The following is a 24,389-nucleotide window of genomic DNA, read 5'->3' on the forward strand; positions in this document are numbered from 1 at the left end:
AAAAACCTTGTGACCTCTCTAGAGGCTATATTTTTCATGGGATCTGTATGAAAGTTGGTCTGATTGTTCATCTTGATGATATCTAGGTCAAGTTCGAAAGTGGGTCATGTGCGGTCAAAAACTAGGTCAGTAGGTCTAAAAATAGAAAAACCTTGTGACATCTCTAGAGGCCATATTTATGAATGGATCTTCATGAAAATTGGTCCAAATGTTCATCTTGATGATATCTAGGTCAAGTTCGAAAGTGGGTCACGTGCCTTCAAAAAGTAGGTCAGTAGGTCAAATAATGAAAAAACGTTGTGACCTCTCTGGAGGCCATATTTTTCATGGGATCTGTATGAAAGTTGGTCTGAATGTTTATCAACTGGGTCATGTGGGAAGAGGTGAGCGATTCAGGACCATCATGGTCCTCTTGTTTATTATTAGTCCTATGTAAAAAGTAAATACATTTTTCCGTGATAACATGTCAGTAAGACGTTTTTAGGTGAGCTTTTGTGATCACGCAGCGTCCGTCGTCCGTGCGTCCGTCTGTCAGTCCGTCCGTCCGTCCGTAAACTTTTGCTTGTGACCACTCTAGAGGTCACATTTTTCATGGGGTCTTTATGAAAATTGGTCAGAATGTTCACCTTGATGATATCTAGGTCAAGTTCGAAACTGGGTCACATGCGGTCAAAAACTAGGTCAGTAGGTCTAAAAATAGAAAAACCTTGTGACCTCTCTAGAGGCCATATTTTTCAGAAGATCTTCATGAAAATTGGTCAGAATCTTCAACTTGATGGTATCTAGGTCAAGTTTGAAACTGGGTCACGTGCCGTCAAAAACTAGGTCAGTAGGTCAAATAATAGAAAAACCTTGTGACCTCTCTAGAGGCCATATTTTTCATGGTATCTGTATGAAAATTGGTCTGGATGTTCATCTTGATGATATCTAGGTCGAGTTTGAAACTGGGTCACGTGCGGTCAAAAACTAGGTCAGTAGGTCTAAAAATAGAAAAACGTTGTGACCTCTCTAGAGACCATACTTTTGAATGGATCTTCATGAAAATTGGTCAGAATGTTCAACTTGATGATATCTAGGTCAGGTTCGAAACTGGGACACGTGCGGTCAGTAACTAGGTCAGTAGGTCAAATAATAAAAAAAACTTGTGACCTCTCTAGAGGCCATATTTTTCATGGGATCTGTATGAAAGTTGGTCTGAATGTTCATCTTGTTGATATCTAGATCAAGTTCGAAACTGGGTCAACTGTGGTCAAAATCTAGGTCAGTAGTTCTATAAATAGAAAAACCTTGTGACCTCTCTAGAGGCCATTCTTTCAAAAGGATCTTCATGAAAATTGGTCAGAATGTTCACCTTGATGATATCTAGGTCAGGTTTGAAATTGGGTCACGTGCGGTCAATAACTAGGTCAGTAGGTCAAATAATAAAAAAAACCTTGTGACCTCTCTAGAGGCCATATTTTTCATGGGATCTGTATGAAAGTTGGTCTGAATGTTTATCTTGATGATATCTAGGTCAAGTTTGAAACTGGGTCAACTGCGGTCAAAAACTTGGTCAGTTTGTCTAAAAATAGAAAATCCTTGTAACCTCTCTAGAGGCCATACTTTCAAATGGATCTTCATGAAAATTGGTCAGTATGTTCACCTTGATGATATCTAGGTCAGATTCGAAACTGGGTCATGTGCAGTTAATAACTAGGTCAGTAGGTCAAATAATAAAAAAACCTTGTGACCTCTCTAGAGGCCATATTTTTCAATGGATCTTCATGAAAATTGGTCAGAATTTTTATCTTGATGATATCTAGGTCAGGTTCAAAACTGGGTCACATGAGCTGAAAAACTAGGTCACTATATCAAATAATAAAAAAAACAACGTCATACTCAGTTCAAAACTGGGGACAGGGAACAGGTGAGCGATTCAGGACCATCATGGTCCTCTTGTTTTGTATTCATTTTAAGTGTATCTCTAATATTAGAGATTTTTGTATTTACCTCATCCCTCATCCTGGGCGCAGTATTACTTATATGTGCCACGGAAGCCCAGGATGAAGTACTCCAAAGACGAGTAAAAAAAAATTTTTAAGTATTAAGTTTTTTTTACGTTTTAGATTATTCGAAGTATTTTTAAAATTTCTTATGGTTGCCATTCTTCTGTGACAAGACCGTATTGTGGGGGTATAAGTCACTCCTGTGACAGTTCTAGTTTCATCAGCATGAAATAAATTTCATGGTCTGGTTGAAATCACTTTATTCTAGGGATCTGATTTCATTGATATCAGATTTTTAAGATAAAATTGATGGCACTTTCCTTTCGCTTGGATTTAATTTATTAGATTTATGTGTTAAATCACATGAATAAGGTCTTCCTCCTCCATTGAATATAGATTATTTCACAGATTCTGAAGTGAGTTCCTGTTAGGTTAGCAACTGATAATTATATCAGTATAGAAAAAAACTTTCCCTTTAACCTTTATCATGCTGGACACAATTGATTCTGCCTTTGCGACCTGTGTAGACCTTGATCAGCCTGCCTGTGCAGTCTGATCAAAATCTGCACTGTTCGCCATTCAGTCAGTATCTTTCTGGTAAGCACCCCTTTTAACAGTCTGGTATTGTCCAAATTGAAAGATGGACAAGTTCATTATAGAAATTTAGCAGGGTAAGGGTTAAAAAGTTGAATTAAGTGATTTAGATCTTACACAGGCTAAAATTGAAATGTTTATATTATTACCTGTTACAGAACATTTCGATGCTGATCCCAGACTTCTATGAAATACTGGATCTTGTTGAAGACAGTGTACATTTGTCGACAGTAGATGAAGACAAATTGTCGGTACACAGTAAGGATAGTGGGAAAAATTCCTCAAGATCTAGCAGTAAAGGTATAGTTGATGAAATTTATTTATAAATCGAGGTGTCACAAGAAATGAAGAGTCCACAGCTGTATTGTGTATATTAAAACACAGACAATAAACAGTAAAAGAAATATTTTCCATGTTATTTCTGAAACAAAAGAAGGTAAACCTGTATTGTGCATGTTATTTTCCTATAATTATTATGAGCTAAATAAGGGTTAAGATATCTGCTTGTCATTTAGAGTACAATATTTATCTTTCATTTGACAAAGTTTAATTATTATATACAAGATGTTTTGTTCTTTACTTAATTGTTGCTTTTTTCCAAATTGTCAGCAATGAAAGAATTTGGAAAAGATTCCATGGTATTTGGGCTTATGCGTATTATTGAATTATAGCTGTCATTATTTTCAGTTTCTGTTCAGTGATTGTTACATTCAAAAACAAATTGTAAGCTGTTTTATCTGTATTCCATAATTTCTGACATTTTTCCAACTTTGAAGGTACGAGCAGGACAGACAGTGATGATCCCGGTATAGGTCTGAGCCTCAGTTCAGGAATACATGCCAAGTTTGATGGATTTGACCTTCATGAGCCGGGAATCACTTCAACACCAAATAAACCAACTATAATGGATACCCTGTCCAAAAGGTGAACTCCTTTAATAGAACAAAATTGAAGATTTCATTGTTTGTGCAAGTGATGTACGTCTGTTCAGGTTTTGAATTTAAAGGTGGAACTGGAGTATTTAAGCTGTAAGATGGAGCTGAGGCAGGCTTTCTAGCTCAGGGTGAGCTATTATGATCGCCTACCATCTGGTGTCGGTCCATCCACACTTTTCTTCAAACAACATCTCCTCTGAATCCATTATGTAGAGGTTGATTTAACTTGGCCTGGATATTTCTAAGTTGGTCCTCTATCAAATTTGTTCAGAATGCTCAGTTTGGTTGCACATAAGGGCCATAGCTAAAAGTAGAAAAATATTCAATCAACATCTCCTCTTCCTCTTAAACTGCTTGTCTGATTTCAAAATAATTTCACACAAATGGTCCTTATGTAACCGTCGGTCAAGGTTGTTCAAATTATTACAATTTGTAAAACAACATGGCCTCCAGTGGCTGTGGCCACTTTTTTGTTTCCCCAATGTCTTACCTCTACCCCCCTCAAAACAAAAATACGCATTATCTGCCTGTATTTATTTAGTAGAAACTTTTAACTCTTCAAACAAGGAACTATACTCAGATGAGCAGTATAGGGCCATAATGCAAATTTGTACAGTTAGCATTACTTCCATTTTCCTGTTTTGGTTGCTAAATGAATTATGAAGCTACATTAAAAAAAAACTGGTCGTTTACTTCATATTGTTGAAATATCCCATGACGATGTATCAAGAGCGAATGTGAAAATAGATATAATTCAGAGTGAAAATTAATAGTCATATTTAAAGAGGCTTCAGTATTTAAGAAATTGGGGGAGAGGTAAGCTACAAAAATTTTAAAAATAAGAAATATACTTTCAAATTAAATCTAATGGAATATAGGAAAAGTAAAAAAGACCTAAAATATTGCTTAAATGTGATTGACCGTCTTAAACCATTAGCCTGCTGGGAGCAAGTGATTCTTATCTGCCTTTGCAACTGGTGCAGAGCAAGATCAGCCTGTACATCCGTGCAGTCTGATCATGGTCTGCACTGTTTGCTATTCAGTCAGAATCTTTTTGGTAAGCACCCATTTTTAACAGTTAATGGTACTGTCCAAATTGAAAGATGGACAAGTTCATCATAGAAATTTAGCAGAGTAAGGGTTAAAGCCTCTCTACATTTTTACAGGCTTTCAACTGAAGCAGTGGAAAAGGAAACTGATAGTGACATAATAAAACAGTCAGTAATGCCTCCTGCAGCAGAACTAAAAATAGATGCAGTTACTTCCCTTGATCACTCTTCACCAAACCATAGCACTGTGTCTACCTCCAGTACCGAAACTCTTCTAATAGCAAGGGATGTAACTTGTGCCAATACTAGCACAACTAGTAGTAAAAGTCTTCCAGAAGTTGATTCTAGTAAAAGTCCAAAAGTTTGTGAAGCTGAAAGTACGAAGGAACCAGCGCTGGAACAACATTCTGATTCAGAGACTGTTGTTTTCAAAATTGATAACAACTCTGGGCAGTATAAAGTAGGAGTTACATCCCCTAGTGTGAAACAAGACTGTGAAATTTCTGCAACTGCCAGCAAAAATTCAAACCAGTCTGTAGTGTGCCATTCTTTTGGAAGCTCCACGCCTGTTCTTAAAAACTTACAGAAACTTGAAAAAAGTGACATTATTGCCTCCCCTTGCCTGTCTGACATTATGAGATTAGATTCACAGAAGAATTCTCCTGGTTTTGATAGTTCTGCAATTGAAGGCGGAGATGAACTAGAAGATTCAGAAAGTTTCGAAGCTAACATTGAGGCAGAGAAATCAAAATTAAACACAACAGATGACCTTATTGCAGCAACAGTTGGTCTTGTAAAGCTTGGAAATGCACCTATAGACAATAGTGATAGTGCTGAATTAGGCAAAATGGAAGTTCCAGTTGGCGGAAAACTTTCGAACGTCAGTGGTAGAACAAACAATTTAGGTAGTAATAAAAATGACAGCTTAGATACAAGTATGAAAGTTGTTGATACAAAGTGCTCTTCATCAACAAAGAAGGATGGAGAAAATTTTGACAGTGAGATTGTTGCCGAGTCTATTAAATGTGCTAATTCTATGAGTGAGAGTGACAAATCATCTATAAGTGTGATAGAAGATGTTGACGAGTCTCTACTCCATAGGAGTAGCATTAACCAGTTCTTGAACTCTAGATGTAACAAGAGTAGGAACTTAGAGGACTCCGGGTCATTTCTACGGCAAAATAATAGTCGCAATATGAACAGTTCCGTTATAGGGACCCCAGGAGTCGAGGTATATTTTCCCAAAGGCATTGATTCACCAGATTTTAAAAATGATTTGGATATTTCAAACTTGGAATTAAGTGACTTCAGTAGTGAGGGTTACTCGCCTAGCCTGAAGAGTTTTGAAAAGCATGAGAAAGGTGTTCGGTATGTGACAAAGTCTCGGAATGGGTCGAAATCCTCAGATTACAGTTCTAATGGTACAATGATGTTTCCAGAGGGCAGTTTTCAAGGACAGTGTCAACATAGGGACCGGTCACTTCTAGGTAATTTGGCACTGTGAATTCTTGTAACGGTTAATTTATGTAAATACAAATACAGGTGTTTTGATATCTTAATGCATGTAAAAGAAAAATATGGTCTAGTATTTATGTTGTAAACTTTTATAAAAAGGTACTTTTGTTTCTATGTAAGGAAACTCTTTAATATTATGAAATTAGTCAAGGTATCTATTATATATTTGAAGGTATTGTGTTTCAAATCAAGCGTGTGCAGCTTGAGGATGGCAACGAGGTTTACTGCATGTGGGTATCTCGAGACCCAGAGGAGCCAGCAGAATATGGAAGGTCATATGCAAATCTCACACTGGCCTCTAGTCTGAACAGCACCATGGATCATTCAAACTACAGTCTTGGGGAGGTAATATAGACATGGGAATAAAACGATATTTTGAAATGTCACTTTGTATATGAGTATAATACTTATTAGCAGGATCTAGAATACTTTCATCAGTTGCATTTTTTCAGGATGGTTAGTTGCCCTCATAGTTTTTTTTCATTGAAATATAGACTAAACTTTTGTCACATGGTGTCAAGCAGTTTTGTTGTACTGTGAATGAGAGGTCTATTTAACAGTCTTGTGATATTTTAGCTATTTACCAAAATGATAAAGTACAAGATTGTGGGTTGATATGAAACTATTTTTAAAAGCATCTATTTATCAAGTTTCTGTTTAGATAAACTCCATTATTGCCTTAAAACAGGTTCAACTCTCTCACCAATATTTCAGATGTCAAGTTTTTGTGCACAGTTTCAAATAAAGTTTTGTATTTGAACTTTTAAAATGCATTTTTTTTTTTGTATTTGATAATGAAGGAATAATGAATTTTAAGTATGTATTGTAACACAATCCAAATCAAAGATGACCAAAAATGCCAGTTCACTGCTTTAAATTGTCCTTAAAGCAAAGAGTCTAAAATGCTGGGGAAAAAACATTTTGGTTAAAGATAATGTATGCTTGTATGCCAGGAAGGATTTTTCTGTGTTTTCGCCAGTGCTGGCTGGAGTGTAAGGCTACTCACATGTTGAAATTTATTAATGAATACATAAATTCAAAAGCTGCAATAATAAAATAGTGCTTAGAAGAAAAACATTGGTTTTATTTCATTTATTCCTTTAATTGAAGAATACGGCATGCAAGAAAAAGAATCTATCACTGGTCTCTGATATTTGTTTCCCAGTAACTTGGCAGAGCCGCATTACCGCCTAAACAGTAACCCTTAAGCCAGATATTTCCATTCGCACCTTCAACCAGTGACAGATTCTTATACTTTAATGGCACTTTATTAGTAGAAGACAATGTACTGTTATGACTCTTTCTTGAGCAGAATGATTAGCTTATTATATGGTATGATTTTTCTAGGCATTGATAGACAGAGCCCAATCTGCCTCTAAAGACCCTCTGGATGAGGAGGAGGAGGACCCGTTGGCCAAAGTTCAAGTTCCAGAGACTGAGGAAGATCGTGCCATCAAGTATGGTCCCTACAGCAGACATTATGACACACTGCATACCATTGGGAAAGGAGCCTTTGGTTTTGTGAAATTAGCTAGTAGAACACGTGATAGGAAACAGGTAGAAGATAAAATTTGAACATTTTACTACAGTGAGGTGTGTGATTGGTTACACTGAATAAGATTTAAAGTTATTAAATAATAAACAAGAAGTATGTGTTACTATACCATTTAAATTGTGTTGGTTTAGTGGTGGTATAAAGTGAATCTACCACATTCTTGGAGTGGTGGATTCGAACCAACGTTTAGATCTTATCCAAAAACGAGGTTTTACTGAGTTTAAGGACTTGTCGCAACCAAAGATATGATTTCCTTATTACCTCAAGCCAACTGGTGTACTAGTTTCATTTCCTCATTATTCTGTCTATTGTATGAATTGCCCTGATTATTGCATTATTTGAATTTAATACTGTACTAGAGCTTAATTGTGACTTTGAATAACAATGAGGGGGCCTCCGTGGCCGGGTTGCTTAGGGTTGCTTACTTCGTCAATATGGGTTCGAGCCTCACTCAGGGCGTTGAATTCTTCATGTGAGGAAGTCATCCAGCAGGCCTACGGAAGGTCAGTTGTTTTACCCAGGTGCCTGCTCGTGATGAAATAATGCACGGAGGGGCACCTTGGGTCTTCCTCCACCATCAAAGCTGGAAAGTCACCGTATGTCCTGTTATTGTGTCGGTGCGAGGTTAAACCCAGCAAAATAAATAAATTGAATAACAATTATGACACAATTATGTCATCAAGTATGTAGAAAAATCATTTATTTGAAAAACGCTGGGCTATCTGATGATGTATATGATAACCCAGAGAGATAAGTTTGTTTTAGGGTGTTTAATTATGAACATTTTGTGAGAAAAGGTTAATTTCACACTGGTATTTAACTTGTGACACTTAGCTCGGAACAGTTGTTCATGTGAAAGAATTCATTCAGAATACCGCATGTAAATGCAAATATTATTTAGAGGTCTGAAAAAAATGACTGTCTCTATTTTTAAAGTGCATATTTTTCCATGAGACACATTTGCCAGTTGGCTTCAGAATGAAGAAAATTAAGAAGTTATGGGGGATTCACCAATATTTTATGATAGTAAAACATTTGAAACTTGTACTGGCTATAGTTTATAAAAAAATATATATACAATGTACATTGATTGGTATTTCAGGTTGTTGTGAAGTTTATACGTAGAGGGAAGGTGTTCAGTGATTGCTGGGTACAGGACACAGAATATGGCAGAATGCCACTGGAAGTCAGCATACTTCATAAACTTGACCATCCGAATATAGTGAAGGTATGAATATTTTCTCTTGAAGCAAACACATTCAAATGTTTTTGCATACAGTAACACAGTATATATGGCAGAACCATAAGTTAGCATACTTTATGAAATGGACAATCCTAAAAACATAAAATTAGTTTCTCATCAACATCCACAAGGTCCATAACTCACTCATTAATATTTTTTTAGTTACATCCCCTTAGCTCAACTGAGCATAAACTGCTACCTTGTTAACGCTCTGGAACCCACATTTTCTGCCTGATGGAAGTCGGAATGTTTGTCTCTGTGAAATCAATGTCAAGGTTGAAACTGGATTATTCAAGATTAAAAACTAGGTCAGATCATTGAAATTCTCTTTCTGTTTTAAAACTGAATTACATGAGATCTTATATTAGGTCACTAAATGAAATCAGAATATCCTTGTTAACACTCTAGAGGCCATATTTACTATATTATCAGCATTTATTTTTGTCAGACTGGCCTCTGTGAAATCTAGATAATTTTCAAAATTGGGATACCTACGTCCAAAAACTAGGTCGCTAGATTCATTCGTTGAAAAACCACATTGATACTCAAGAGGCAACATTTTCTTGATCATCAATTATTATGATTGTCCATAAAAGAGCCCTGCAGGATCTCGGTTAGTTTTCCCTGTATGATTGTTATTATGGAAAATTTTGAATAGCTTCCCCTCAGAAACTGCTGGCCTGATTTTAGCGAAAAGTTCTGATTTCTCTGGCTAGGCAGTATCAAGGAGGTATTAATCTTACCAGTGATAGCTCTAGTTTCCTCAGATGTATATTAACCTTTACCCTGCTATATTTCTAAAATAGACTGGTCCATCATTCAATTTGGTGAGTACCACTTACCATTCGAAGGGGTGTTCATTGAAAATTTACTGACTGAATAGCGAACAGTGCAGACCTTGATCAGACTGCATGGATGTGCAGGCTGATCTTAGTCGGCACTGGTCGCAAAGGCAAAATCACTTGCCGCCAACAGGCTAAAGGTTAATCGACTATCAAGTGTTTGAATAGTAAAGTGTGTCATCTCTTCTGACAGCTCTTATTTAATAATTAATTAAAACAATAAATCTCCTATTGTGTGTCTATGTATGTAAAAGCAAGGCTTATTTAAGGTATTAAGTCCTAACATAAGAGTATGCAGTTCATTTCAATTCCAGGTTTTAGATGTGTTTGAGAACGCTGAATTTATACAGATGGTAATGGAGAAACATGGTTCAGGGATGGATCTGTTTGAGTTCATAGATCGAAGTCCTAACATGGACGAAGGGCTTGCTAGTTACATTTTCAGACAGGTAACTTCAGTTGTAGAAAATACTATCTTAAGATTATAAAGGAATTTTCCTGGAGGAAAATGGCCACAGCATACTATTATTAGCAACCCCAGCTGATAAGCCTTGACAGTGCTTATCTACTGGAATTTTTCCAATATCAGACGGTCACTTGAATTATTTGTTCATAAAATCATTATTCATAGAGATAACAGATTGCATCATACACCTTTAGAAAGCCTATATAATTTTCTTTCCAGTGATATAAATTACTTAACAGACACTTGTGTAAGTTAAACCACATGGCTATATAAACACAGGATGTTGACCTGTTTATTGCACCTCGCTGTTAATTGAGATCACGGACCGTGATGCAAAGTACATGCATGTTTTGCCGACACATGCGGGTACCTAAGACCTAATTAATATTCACAATTTTAACGTCACGTGAAAGCTGATTGGTCGATCTTTCCGTAGGCGTTCAAATTTTTAATGTGGGCCGACCCTTTCCTGAGATATAGTTCGGCGAAAATTTAATCAAAATCACAACTCAGGTAAATTATTTTTCCGAAAGTCTTCATACATAATTGAAAAATTCAATCTTTTATCTTTAATTTGATACCAAAAACATGTTTCAGAACCTATTCTAAGTGTACCGCATTTTGATTTGAAAAGTATGACCCTTAACCCGAATCACGCGAATGCTGTCAAAATGGCGGCCGATTTAATTTTCCAAATAGCGGTATCGATAAAAGGCGTCGTCTTGAACACATCCAACGTAAAAAACCATCATAGCCGACGTAAATCAATTGCTAAGTTAATAATTCTTACGAGAATATTATTATTTTTTAATTAATACGACGTAAACATGCAGTAGAAAGGGGATTTTGTGGTTGAATACTGTTCGTCTTTTTCAGCCGGACCGTATACTATTACTCGCCGAATATTTTCCGTTCTACTGGGAATCAAATTCCATAATTGCCTGTAAAAATCGATTTGTATATGATTGGAAACATATTCTCAAAACATATTTACAATAAAAACAATTATTTGCATTTGTATTATCACATAATGTATGTTATGTTGTGGTCACAAATTTCTCGTGACCACTTTCATTATCGAGGTGTTTGAATTTTCGGATAAAACGATTCGGATTACTGGCAAGCTGTGTATCATGTTGAGATATTTATGTGTTATATACATATTATTTTTGGGGGACATCCATATGTCTGCTGTTGGTATCATTATTATTTTTGGGGGACATCCATATGTCTGCTGTTGGTATCATTGTTGAACATGAAAATGGTTTTTGAAATAAATCATTTACATTATTAATATCATTTTTGGGAGGCAATAGATTGTGAAACTTTGACCATTCTGTAAGTTTCTAGGACTGACAGAAAGCTTACTTGCTGAAGGATGTATATCAGTTTTTACAGTATATCAAACGGTGTGTCTCTTGAACTTAAAAGTTATTGCGGCACTAAGAATTTGACTAAGAAACAGTACATTGACATCCCATATTCAGTCAAGCTGCAGGTTACCCGAAAGTACTGTCCATCCAACAGCAACTACAATTAATGTCGGGAAATTATCGAACGTAAAAACATGCATTGACAAAGTTTACAGAAAGTTTCATTCAATGTTCTTTTAATTATAAAAAGTAACACAAAGTGGAATTTACACAAAATTACTATGATATATTTGCTAAAAGTCTTGACCAGTTTAATATATATATATTAAAACATTACCATCTGTATTATGATGATATTTTTTTATGAAATTAAAATGTATTCTAATTAATTTTAGTCGGCATCTGGTAATGTTTTAAACTAAACAATGTCTTTTATATGAAGTATATCACTGTATGCATTTGCTTTTAAAAACACTAAACTATGATTGATGAACATTCACAACATTGTATCATCATACTGATTGTTAAAAATTAAATTGCTATATAATTTTATGCGGAGACTGAAATAAAAAATGGAAAAAAAAAACCTGAATTTCCTTGAATTTTCCTGTATTATGGCAGTGCCTGTTTGCACTATACAAAAACTGATGACAGAAATGGATTCTACAGGAAAAATCCTATCTGACTGTGAAGTTTCATGAGTATAGCATAAAAAATAAAATAGTTATGAAGATTTGATGTTGAAAATTTCCCTTTCTTCGGTCCGTGAACGCGAGTTGATTTCCTATATAATGTACTGGTAAAATTTTCCAGAAAAATGCGACTTTTTTCAAACTTATATTCTTCATAACTTTTTTAATATTTAAGATATTTAAAGAATTTAAACTGTTCTGAGTTAGGAAAACACAGCCCTTTAAGATTAAAGATGAATTAAATTAATTTGCAATATTTTGATTTTGAAAATTTAGCTGGGGTTGCTACTATTATAAATGTAATCTTTTTTTTTAATTGATGTGACTGTTATTTAGCAAACAGTTACCAATATTTTTGTGCAAGATCAGTTTTGAAAAAAAAAACAGATTAAATAAGGAGAAGTTTTGATCCTTTGTTAGTGGTTGTAAAGTCAGACAAACAGGGACACAGGCATGGTCATGTTTCCTTATTATAAGAGGAACTTCTGAGTTACCCACTAACCTGTGTTAGTGAATACTTCTGATAAATAGCATTTTACCTGACTAGTAGACTTGTGAGAGTCAAATCATGGTCACATGTTATAAAACTGAGGCTGGAACCCAGTCTTAGAAAGCAGGCTTGTCATTAGTCAATTTCAAAAGGGTTTTAAGAAACAGCTAATCAAATGCTAGAGCTTAGAGACTGGTCCTTAGTCTTCTGTTTCTCTTACAGATGGTTTCAGCAGTATCTTACCTCCACAGTAAGAACATTCTACACCGAGACATTAAAGATGAGAATGTAATTGTAAATGAGCAGTTTCAGATAAAGTTGATAGATTTCGGAGCCGTCGCCTTCCTTGAACCAGGCAAACTGTTTGCTACATTCTGTGGTACACTGGAATATTGTAGTCCTGAAGTTCTCATGGGAAACAAGTAGGTTCTAGTTTCTTGTGCAAGACTTAGACACATTACTTAAGGTCAAGGTCATACTTATATTTTCAATATTTTATGTGGTTCTTTAGTGTCAAATCTTAAGAATTGTGTGAATGGATGGACTTTCTGATTCTGCCTTTTAAAGGAAGTTGTGTATACATAAAAGTTCTCAAAATACTTTGTATATATGTTAAAGATTTAATATTTGTTAACTCTGTTGAGAAATTAAATTTTGTACTAGCAGATGATGATGTAAACACAATAACCCCATACAAATAATCTAAACTGTAGAATAACTTCAGCAACCCATTAGCAGTCAGGGGTGTAACTGTTTTAAGTTATGTAACCTATTTCCATTATTTTTACAAGCATTTTATAACCTATATTAGTTATAAAATATAAGTAAACTCTGGTAAGTTATTCAAAAAGTCTTTTTGCTGTTCTCACAAAGTGACCTATACAGTGAAATAAGTAGCAATCTGTGGTTAATCAAATTCTCTTTTAGTCTGATCATGACCTGATAAGCATAATGGGATGCTAAGAGTTTTATAGCTTTAAACCTTTTGCGTAAAACTATCAGCCTTGCGTAAAAAATTTTTACTGCATAGCTGGTTAAGAGTTCAAGGATTCAGGAAATAATTGCATAAGTCACATTCAAAATGAGGAATTGGCACAGGAAGGCTTTGTAATATTTAATGATAACTGAAACAAGTAATGAAAATGTAAGCAATAACTCAAATGGGTTATAAACTGCGATAACTTGAAACAGTTTCACCCCTGACTGTTTAGCAATCATATTGGCCAGATAAATGATATGTTTAAAGAATTCACTTACTGCATACTGCATAACCTGTAATTGACAGATTTGTGAGTTAAAAATGTCAGGTTGTTGTTTGGATGTTTGGACATAGTATTCTTTAAAACAAGTTTTTGAAACTTAAAAGTTTTAAGATCTAGGGATATGAAGATACTCTAGCAATTAAGTGTTTGTTTGTAGGTATCAGGGCCCAGAGCTAGAAGTTTGGTCTCTCGGTGTTACTTTGTACACTTTGGTATTTGGAGAGAATCCCTTCTTTGATGTAGAAGAAACAATTAAATGTGTGTTGAAACCTCCATTCCCAGTATCTAGTGGTAAGATTGTCTTAGATTTTATAAGTCTTATTGATGTTTTATCTTGCAGGATAAAAAAATGTTTGGTTTCTCTGTTTACAGAGTTGTCAATGTTATATTTGTATACAGAATTAACCGTTACCCTGCTTAATTTGTAAAATGGAATGGTTTATAATTCACTTTGGGCAATACCATTTATTATTTGAAGGAGTGTTAGCAAAGGCAAAAACACTTGCCAGCAGCAGGCTAAAAGTTAAAGATATATTTCTTCATGAATGAAATTTATCAGGATTTGTAGCTGTTGTTCTTTGTTTACAGGTTTGATGGTGTTTCATTTTTTGTGTGTACATGTTGTTGATTACATTGTATTTTTAATCCGGGGGCCTCCGTGGCCGAGTGGTTAAGGTCGCTGACTTCAAACCACTTGCCCGTCATCGATGTGGGTTCGAGCCTCACTCGGGGCATTGAATTCTTCATGTGAGGAAACCATCCAGCTGGCTTACGGAAGGTCGGTGGTTCTACCCAGGTGCCCGCTCGTGATGAAATAATGCACGGAGGGGCACCTTGGGTCTTCCTCCACTGTTAAAGCTGGAAAGTCGCCATATGACCTATCATGTGTCGGTGCGACGTTAGATCAAAAAAAAAAAAAAATTAATCCACACAGTTGATGGTGATTTAATTATCAATGTATAAAATTGATACAGAATCATCTATGTTCTGAAAAAGGATGAGTTATTTCTTTATAAACAAAATCGATACAGAATTGATATTTCAGAATTGATATGATTTATTTCTCTGTGTACAAAATGATACAGGGATTTTTTTGTAGATAATTCATGATATATGATTTTTTAGCTCATCTGATTTTTTGAAAAAAAATGATGAGTTATTGTCATCACTTGAGCGGTTGTCGGCGTCGGCGTCGGCGTCGGCGTCTGCGTCGGCGTTGCCTGGTTAAGTTTTATGTTTAGGTCAGCTTTTCTCCTAAACTATCAAAGCTATTGCTTTGAAACTTGGAATACTTGTTCACCATCATAAGCTGACCCTGTATAGCAAGAAACATAACTCCATCTTGCTTTTTGCAAGATTTATGGCCCCTTTTGTACTTAGAAAATATCAGATTTCTTGGTTAAGTTTTATGTTTAGGTCAACTTTTCTCCTAAACTATCAAAGCTATTGCTTTGAAACTTGGAATACTTGTTCACCATCATAAGCAGACCCTGTACATCAAGAAACATAACTCCATCTTGCTTTTTGCAAGATTTATTGCCCCTTTTGGACTTAGAAAATCAGTTTTCTTGGTTAAGTTTTATGTTTAGGTCAGCTTTTATCCTAAACTATCAAAGCTATTGCTTTAAAACTTGCAACACTTGTTCACCATCATAAGTTGACCCTGTATAGCAAGAAACATAACTCTGTCCTGCTTTTTGCAAGATTCATGGCCCCTTTTGGACTTAGAAAATATCAGATTTCTTGGTTAAGTTTTATGTTTAGGTCAACTTTTCTCTTAAACTATCAAAGCTATTGCTTTGAAACTTGCAACACTTGTTCACCATCATAAGCTGACCCTGTACAGCAAGCAACATAACTCCATCCTGCTTTTTGCAATAATTATTGCCCCTTTTGGGCTTAGAAAATCATTTTCTTGGTTGAGTATTATGTTTAAGTCAACTTTTCTCATAAACTATCAAAGCTATTGCTTTAAAACTTGCAACAGTTTTTCACCATCATAAGTGGACACTGTACATCAAGAAACATAACTCTATCCTGCTTTTTGCAAGAATGATGGCCCTTTTTAGACTTAGAAAATCATGGGTAGGACAATATTTCTATTACACAAAAAAAATCAGATGAGCGTCAGCACCCGCAAGGCGGTGCTCTTGTCTATGTATAGAACTGATGATGTTGATATGCTGGTTGTTACATCCCGATACAAAGAGAAGAGCAAGTGTGTCAAGTATTGAGAAAAACTGTTGGGTAACACAGAAAATAGACATCTCCAACTACAAATGGGCAGACGTTCTCCCTAACTGTGGTAAGTGAATTCTCTCTTTACCTCCTCTTGTGTGGACACTTAAAACAAGCTTGGCTATACTATATACATACACAAGGGGAAAATTTAAATATTTACTGTGTGTGACTGCCTCAGAGAGGTCAGTTTATAAATGTGGCTGCTTCAAACAAGTAGTCACTTGGTAAAGGTAGATGCATAAACAGTACTGTTGATGGGGTAAATTTCATGTAGGCTTGTTTTGGAAATATTTTGGTTAACAGCCTAATTCCTTATGTAAAGAATTAGTGGAACATGATTGTTGCTGTTGTGGATATGATGCAGATTAATGTTCACAAATATTTTGAAATCACTAATATCATTATTGGCAGGTATTCGACAAAAGTAAACTGCTAATATTACCCAATTTACGGTATTGATTATATTATTTGAAAATTTCAGCGAAAATAAAACTATCATGAATACTACTCAATCTACGGTATTCATTGTATATAGAAATGTGCTTTGTATATAAATGGATATTGTGATACCCGACAATACAATCCTACCGAAAGAAGATAGATAAAGCAAGGCATGATTTTGGTCTGTTATCTGGGTTTTGATAATGAAACATACCTGACAGTGCTAGGCTGATATATTGAGAGATTGACAGAAATAACACTTTGCAAGGTTACAGAAAAATATTGAACTATGAAATAAAGGCAAATATAGTATAATTATGTGAAATAAAGGTATTATTGATAGACACCAGGGATACACTGCACATTGGTTGCTATGCAAAACTGATTATTGCAGATATTTGAAGTAAAGAAGCAGTATTACTTTGCCTGATATTGAATATTTTGTAATATTTCAAGAGCAACATAAGGAGCAAAGTACGAACAAAGTATATAACAATTAATACTGATGTGCTAATACTTTCAGAATTCTACGGGAACACGGCATCTGATAATCGGCCGGACACTCCACCGATGGCGGACCAGCATATGAACGGTCATGTAGAGGGTTCAGAGGTGGATGAACTGAAGTGTAATCTCTTCCATAAACTCAACATCGGCTAGACTGAATGACCTACGTACTTCATTCACATGCAACAGCTAACAAAAAAAGACAGTTTTTGCGACATTGCTTGTCTTGCAGTAGCATTTATATAATAACTGAGAACAATGTTGTAAAACTAGCCAAGCTTTAAACACTGCATTTTAGAGTGACCGTGTCAAATTAGGTAACATTTGCTTGTGTCAAGTTGTGTATTTAATGTGTAATACTTGCCGAATATAATTGTGTGAGAAAGTCAATATGTAAATCATCTAGTGCAATATGGTTGTATTTTGTATCATATGTATATATTTTATACATTATTCTTGTGTTAAATGAGTATACAATTAGTGTGTGTGTGTAACATTGCATAGAGGTAGTTAGCAATGTATATAAACGCATTCTATTTTCATAACCTGCTAACTTGTACATATCCTCATGGTAAAAAGGATCACTTTTAACCACAAAACGTTAATGAGAATTAAATTTCAGAAAGTTTCTGTAAACTTTTCACACTTAGGAGCAAAAAAAAAATGCACACTCGCTGCTTTTAGATACAGCATTTCATAACACAAGAAAAAATGACAGTATGTGTTGCTGTGATAACTTAATGTATTTTAAACTTGTGTTTTAATTCCACCAGCACATTTTTAAAACTTGTTCATTGTAAGGTTGCTATATCACCGAATCATAAAAACAGTGTAAATGTTTGCACCTTATAAAAAAAAAATGTTATTATAATACTGAATTACTTTTGTCATTATACTCACATTTTGTTGTGCTTTTTTGTCATAAAATATAGTCCTTCATTTTGGTGCAGGCCATCTATTAGTCTAAGAGTGACCTTTCATACATACATATATTAACAGGATTTGAAAATATTTAATCATATGAGAAAGGGCATTTTAGCTTCTGTTACTTCAGAGATGAGAGGATGTCTGGCACAACGAAAGTATTGTGTTCAATTAAAATGTGTTACAGTGTGTCACATCTGTTTCAATATTGTTAATAGCTAATGTATTGAAATTTAATCATTGAAATATCAGAGAGAAATTTAAGAAATTTGTATTTCACTTGTCTGGTATGGAATTACAAATGGAATAAATCGGTTAAAACCATTAAAAAAAAACACAGTACAAAGAAAATTTGTTTTTCCTTTAAGGGCATTTCATCTAACTTTTCTGCTATTGCTATGCTACATACGAAAAAGTTGCATTTGGTGTTCGCACTTTGACAGTAATCATGAGCTAACACAAAAACAAATACTCTGTATTTCACTTTTCAAATTTTTATGTTATACTGATTTTTAGCTCGACTATTCAAAGAATAAGGAAAGCTGTCCTACTCACAATGGCGTCAGTTTTTCGTACTAGTCTACATTTTGACAAAACCTATTGAAACTTTCAACACTTGTGTACCATCACCATGTCCAGTTTTATGTAAGAGTACATAACTCCATCAAGGATTTTGTCCAGTCCACATTCTAACAAAACCTATTGACATATAGCTATGAAACGTTTATCATATATTATAACAGTCTCTATATGTAGGCAAGAATGCATAACTCTTGGCAAGTATTTTGGCTAATTTATGGCCCTTTTAGACTTGGAAATTGGTTCAGTTTTCGTACAAGTCCATGTTTTGTCAAAACTATTCGACATGTGGCTTTTAAACTAAGAACACTTGTTAATCGTCATGATCTACATCTGTAGTCAAGGGTATTTAACTATGTCAAAGATATTTGGCGTAATTTTGGACTTGGAAATCAGTTAAGGTTTTGGTACCAGTCTGTATTTTATCTAAACTGTTTGACATATGGCTTTGAAACTTTAACCACTTGTTTACCATCATAGTCTCCATATGTAGGTAAGAACACATAACTAGGAAAGGATTTTGGCTCAGTTATGGCCTTTTTAGCTCATCTGATTTTTTGAAAAAAAATGATGAGTTATTGTCATCACTTGAGCGGTTGTCGGCGTCGGCGTCGGCGTTGCCTGGTTAAGTTTTATGTTTAGGTCAGCTTTTCTCCTAAACTATCAAAGCTATTGCTTTGAAACTTGGAATACTTGTTCACCATCATAAGCTGACCCTGTATAGCAAGAAACATAACTCCATCTTGATTTTTGCAAGATTTATGGCCCCTTTTGTACTTAGAAAATATCAGATTTCTTGGTTAAGTTTTATGTTTAGGTCAACTTTTCTCCTAAACTATCAAAGCTATTGCTTTGAAACTTGGAATACTTGTTCACCATCATAAGCAGACCCTGTACATCAAGAAACATAACTCCATCTTGCTTTTTGCAAGAATTATTGCCCCTTTTGGACTTAGAAATCAGTTTTCTTGGTTAAGTTTTATGTTTAGGTCAGCTTTTCTCCTAAACTGTCAAAGCTATTGCTTTAAAACTTGCAACACTTGTTCACCATCATAAGTTGACCCTGTACAGCAAGAAACATAACTCCATCCTGCTTTTTGCAAGATTTATGGCCCCTTTTGGACTTAGAAAATATCAGATTTCTTGGTTAAGTTTTATGTTTAGGTCAACTTTTTCTCTTAAACTATCAAAGCTATTGCTTTGAAACTTGCAACACTTGTTCACCATCATAAGCTGACCCTGTACAGCAAGCAACATAACTCCATCCTGCTTTTTGCAATAATTATTGCCCCTTTTGGACTTAGAAAATCATTTTCTTGGTTGAGTATTATGTTTAAGTCAACTTTTCTCATAAACTATCAAAGCTATTGCTTTAAAACTTGCAACAGTTTTTCACCATCATAAGTGGACACTGAACATCAAGAAACATAACTCTATCCTGCTTTTTGCAAGAATGATGGCCCTTTTTAGACTTAGAAAATCATGGGTAGGACAATATTTCTATTACACAAAAAAAAATCAGATGAGCGTCAGCACCCGCAAGGCGGTGCTCTTGTTTTTGACTTAGAAATTATTTAAGTTTTACATACCATCCAATATTTTGTCTAAGCTGTTTGATATATGGCTATTAAACTTTGAACACTTTCTTACCATCATGGTCGCTATGTGTAGGCAAGAGTACTTATCTTTTCTACTCACAAATTTTTAGCTAGACCATTCAAAAAATAGATACACCTATCCTATAGTGGAGCACATTGTCAACAGACAGCTCATGTTATTATGGTTAGTCCATGAAGTTACTGTTGGATAACATCTGTTTCATTTCTTGTAAAAAGATGTAAATTATGCAGGAGCTGTTGTTCAATAGGGAACTAATCTGTTCTGTTTTTAGCTCACCTGTCACAAAGTGACAAGGTGAGCTTTTGTGATTGCGCGGTGTCCGTCATCCGTCCGTGCGTCCGTCCGTAAACTTTTGCTTGTGACCACTCTAGAGGTCACATTTTTCATGGGATCTTTATGAAAGTTGGTCAGAATGTTCATCTCGATGATATCTAGGTCAAGTTCGAAACTGGGTCAGGTGTGGTCAAAAACTAGGTCAGTAGGTCTAAAAATAGAAAAACCTTGTGACCTCTCTAGAGGCCATATATTTCACAAGATCTTCATGAAAATTGGTCAGAATGTTCACCTTGATGATATCTAGGTCAAGTTCGAAACTGGGTCACATGCCTTCAAAAACTAGGTCAGTAGGTCTAAAAATAGAAAAACCTTGTGACCTCTCTAGAGGCCATATATTTCACAAGATCTTCATGAAAATTGGTCAGAACGTTCACCTTGATGATTTCTAGATCAAGTTCGAAACTCGGTCACGTGCCATCAAAAACTAGGTCAGTAGGTCAAATAATAGAAAAACCTTGTGACCTCTCTAAAGGCCATATTTTTCATGGGATCTGTATGAAAGTTGGTCTGAATGTTCATCTTGATGATATCTAGGTCAAGTTCGAAACTGGGTCACGTGCTGTCAAAAACTAGGTCAGTAGGTCTAAAAATAGAAAAACCTTGTGACCTCTCTAGAGGCAATATATTTCGTGACATCTTCATGAAAATTGGTCAGAACGTTCACCTTGATATCTAGGACAAGTTCGAAAGTCGGTCACGTGCCGTCAAAAACTAGGTCAGTAGGTCAAATAATAGAAAAACCTTGTGACCTCTCTAGAGGCCATATTTTTCATGGGATCTGTATGAAAGTTAATCTGAATGTTCATCTTGATGATATCTAGGTCAAGTTTGAAACTGGGTCACATGCCATCAAAAACTAGGTCAGTAGGTCAAATAATAGAAAAACCTTGTGACCTCTCTAAAGGCCATATTTTTCATTGGATCTGTATGAAAATTGGTCTGAATGTTCATCTTGATGATATCTAGGTCAAGTTTGAAACAGGGTCATGTGCGGTCAAAAACTAGGTCAGTAGGTCTAAAAATAGAAAAACCTTGTCACCTCTCTAGAGGCCATACTTATGAATGGATCTCCATAAAAATTGGTCAGAATGTTCACCTTGATGATATCTAGGTCAAATTTGAAACTGGGTCACATGCCATGAAAAACTAGGTCAGAAGGTCAAATAATAAAAAAACCTTGTGACTTCTCTAGATGCCATACTTTTCATGGGATCTGTATGAAAGTTGGTCTGAATGTTCATCTTGATGTTATCTAGGTCAAGTTTGAAACTGGGTCAACTGCGGTCAAAAACTAGGTCAGTAGGTCTAAAATTATTTAAATATTTTGACCTCTCTAGAGGCCATATTTTTCAATGGATCTTCATGAAAATTGATCTGAATGTTCACCTTGATGATATCTAGATCATTTTCAAAACTGGGTCACGTGCGGTCAAAAACTAGGTCAGTAGGTATAAAAATAGAAAAACCTTGTGACCTCTCTAGAGGCCATATTTTTCAGGAGATCTTCATGAAAATTAGTGAGAATGTTCACCTTGATGATATCTAGGTAAAGTTCAAAACAGGGTCACGTACCTTCGAAAACTAGGTCCATTGGTCAAATAATAGAAAAACCTTGTGACCTCTCTAGAGACCATATTTTTCAATGGATCTTCATGAAAATTGGTCAGAATTTTTATTTTGATAATATCTAGGTCAAGTTCAAAACTGGGTCACATGAGCTCAAAAACTAGGTCACTATGTCAAATAATAGAAAAAACGACGTCATACTCAAAACTGGGTCATGTGGGAAGAGGTGAGCGATTCAGGACCACCATGGTCCTCTTATTGTTTGTTTTTTGCATGTAATTTACAACATTTTTCTTATGAGCTGGTTATATTTTAAGTGGGACATCTTTATATGATTGAGAAGAAACATTAGCTAATGCCTACAAAAAAGTGTACATATTAGTTATTAGTAATATGGGAGGTGTTCTGTTACAAATGTACAGTACTACAGTACATGTGAATATGTATATATTTATAACACCAACATGTGTTCATTTTGTTGTGGTGCTTTCAGTTTTATTTTTATTGCTTATATAGTGTGATTATTCTAAGTAGCAATTTATTTTATTCATAAAGGAATGCTTCAAGGGGGTAGAGTATATGAAATAATATATTACACAAGCAGTTGATTTTTCTTCTCTAAATGGGTTTTACTGCCTTTGTAAAAACTGCAACAAGACTTCTTTTTTTGGCAATGATTCATGTACTAGGATGTTTTTTTGAAAATAGTTGCTTTGAAATTGGTACCTGCAAGATAATGCTCAACATTTTGAAGAAATTACGTAACTTTCGATTTGTTTTTTCTCTCTTGAAGATATGTAATTTACAGATTTATAAAGTTTTAGAAAAACAAATCATTTAAGTTACAGTTTTAAAAAATGACTTAATTTCTAATATTTTGGACTGTGTGTGAGGGGGGCAGGGGGTTGTCTTGCATCTGAACACATTTCTGACGGGTCAACTTCTATTTTGTAATAACACAACTTATATTTGTGGAAGTCAAGATCAAAACTTATGTACTCTTTTTCCTTCATTAGAATGTGGGTTGAAGTACTTTTCTGACATGTAAGAATGGTGCTTTACTCAAAGATGAGAAGTTCAGTCAGACTTTAGTTTATCTGTATTTTAGCTTTATTTAATATGAAATTTAGCTTTTACCGATTATTTTAGCATTTTTAAAGGAATTTTATGCTATGTGTTAAACAACTTTATTTATAGCATTTACACATGTAGGTTTTTTTTAGAGTGGACATTTGATATATTTTCTTTTGCGCTACTTAAAGAAAACTATCATCTTCAAATACAATTGATGATAGTTTGAAAAAGTTAAATATAAACTGATTTCAAACCAGTGTACTGAAACATCATGTTTAGAAACACTAAGGTCTTAATTTATAAAACTTGAGTTTGGGGGTGAGCTCAAAACTTCAGCAATTGGTTGGTTGTTTCTGTGGTTCAGTTTTGAATTGACCAATGGCATTGACCTATTCTGAGACTGGTATACTAACACAATTTTATAACCTTGGACCCCCAACTTTGTATGTTTTTTGAAAAAGAAACCAGTCACGTTCCATGTATAGTATGCATGAAGCTTATATTATTGCAGGATTTATTCTTTTCTTTTGCCATTAGAAGAGTTAAGATATCTAGTAGATACAAATATATTAATTACAAGTACAAATGTTTTTGTTGTTTATTCTTATATGCATATTAGAGCAAACATCACATGACTGTTGTAAATGACATTAATCATTACTCAGTTAGTCAGGCTGCTATATTACTTCCCAAGATTATTATGTCTCCCACCACACGGTGATGTGGGAGAGGTATTGATTTACTCCTGTCTGTAGTCTGTCACAAATCTTGTCCGCACTCTAAGTTGAACATTTCTCATCAGATCTTCACCAAACTTGAACAAAATGTGTTTGACCATAAGTCCTCAGCCAAATTCGATAACTAGCCAAACTTCGGAATTAAGGCCATTGAAACATTGTTTTAGATAATCAAAGCACTGAAAGTCTGATTGGGTTGTATCAAAGCACTGAAAGTCTGATTATGTTGTTAGCTCGACTATACGAAGTATGGAGAGCTATCTTACTTGACCTGACATCGGCGTCCTTCCACGTCAGCACTTTGGTTAAAGTTTTGATGCACTTTCTCTTTATCTTTGTTATTACTTAATGGATTTACTTCAA

General features: G+C 34.9%; 1 protein-coding gene across 1 annotated transcript in view; it reads left to right on the top strand.

Annotated features, from left to right (window-relative positions):
- LOC123539894 (PAS domain-containing serine/threonine-protein kinase-like) overlaps window positions 1–23,875 on the top strand; it is a gene marked incomplete at its 5' end in the record, with an annotated part of 29,548 nt that extends 5,673 nt beyond the window's left edge. The window contains 11 exons of the mRNA XM_053527030.1: window positions 2,738–2,879; window positions 3,356–3,503; window positions 4,681–6,050; window positions 6,251–6,423; window positions 7,426–7,635; window positions 8,736–8,861; window positions 10,033–10,167; window positions 12,962–13,161; window positions 14,159–14,292; window positions 16,166–16,306; window positions 17,207–23,875. Of these exons, the coding sequence (XP_053383005.1) occupies window positions 2,738–2,879; window positions 3,356–3,503; window positions 4,681–6,050; window positions 6,251–6,423; window positions 7,426–7,635; window positions 8,736–8,861; window positions 10,033–10,167; window positions 12,962–13,161; window positions 14,159–14,292; window positions 16,166–16,306; window positions 17,207–17,343 (2,916 nt within the window). The remainder of the gene's footprint in view (window positions 1–2,737; window positions 2,880–3,355; window positions 3,504–4,680; window positions 6,051–6,250; window positions 6,424–7,425; window positions 7,636–8,735; window positions 8,862–10,032; window positions 10,168–12,961; window positions 13,162–14,158; window positions 14,293–16,165; window positions 16,307–17,206) is intronic.
- Between the last annotated feature and the right edge of the window lie 514 nt (window positions 23,876–24,389).

Source organism: Mercenaria mercenaria, chromosome 16, assembly GCF_021730395.1.
Source record: "Mercenaria mercenaria strain notata chromosome 16, MADL_Memer_1, whole genome shotgun sequence".
Lineage (NCBI taxonomy): Eukaryota > Metazoa > Mollusca > Bivalvia > Venerida > Veneridae > Mercenaria > Mercenaria mercenaria.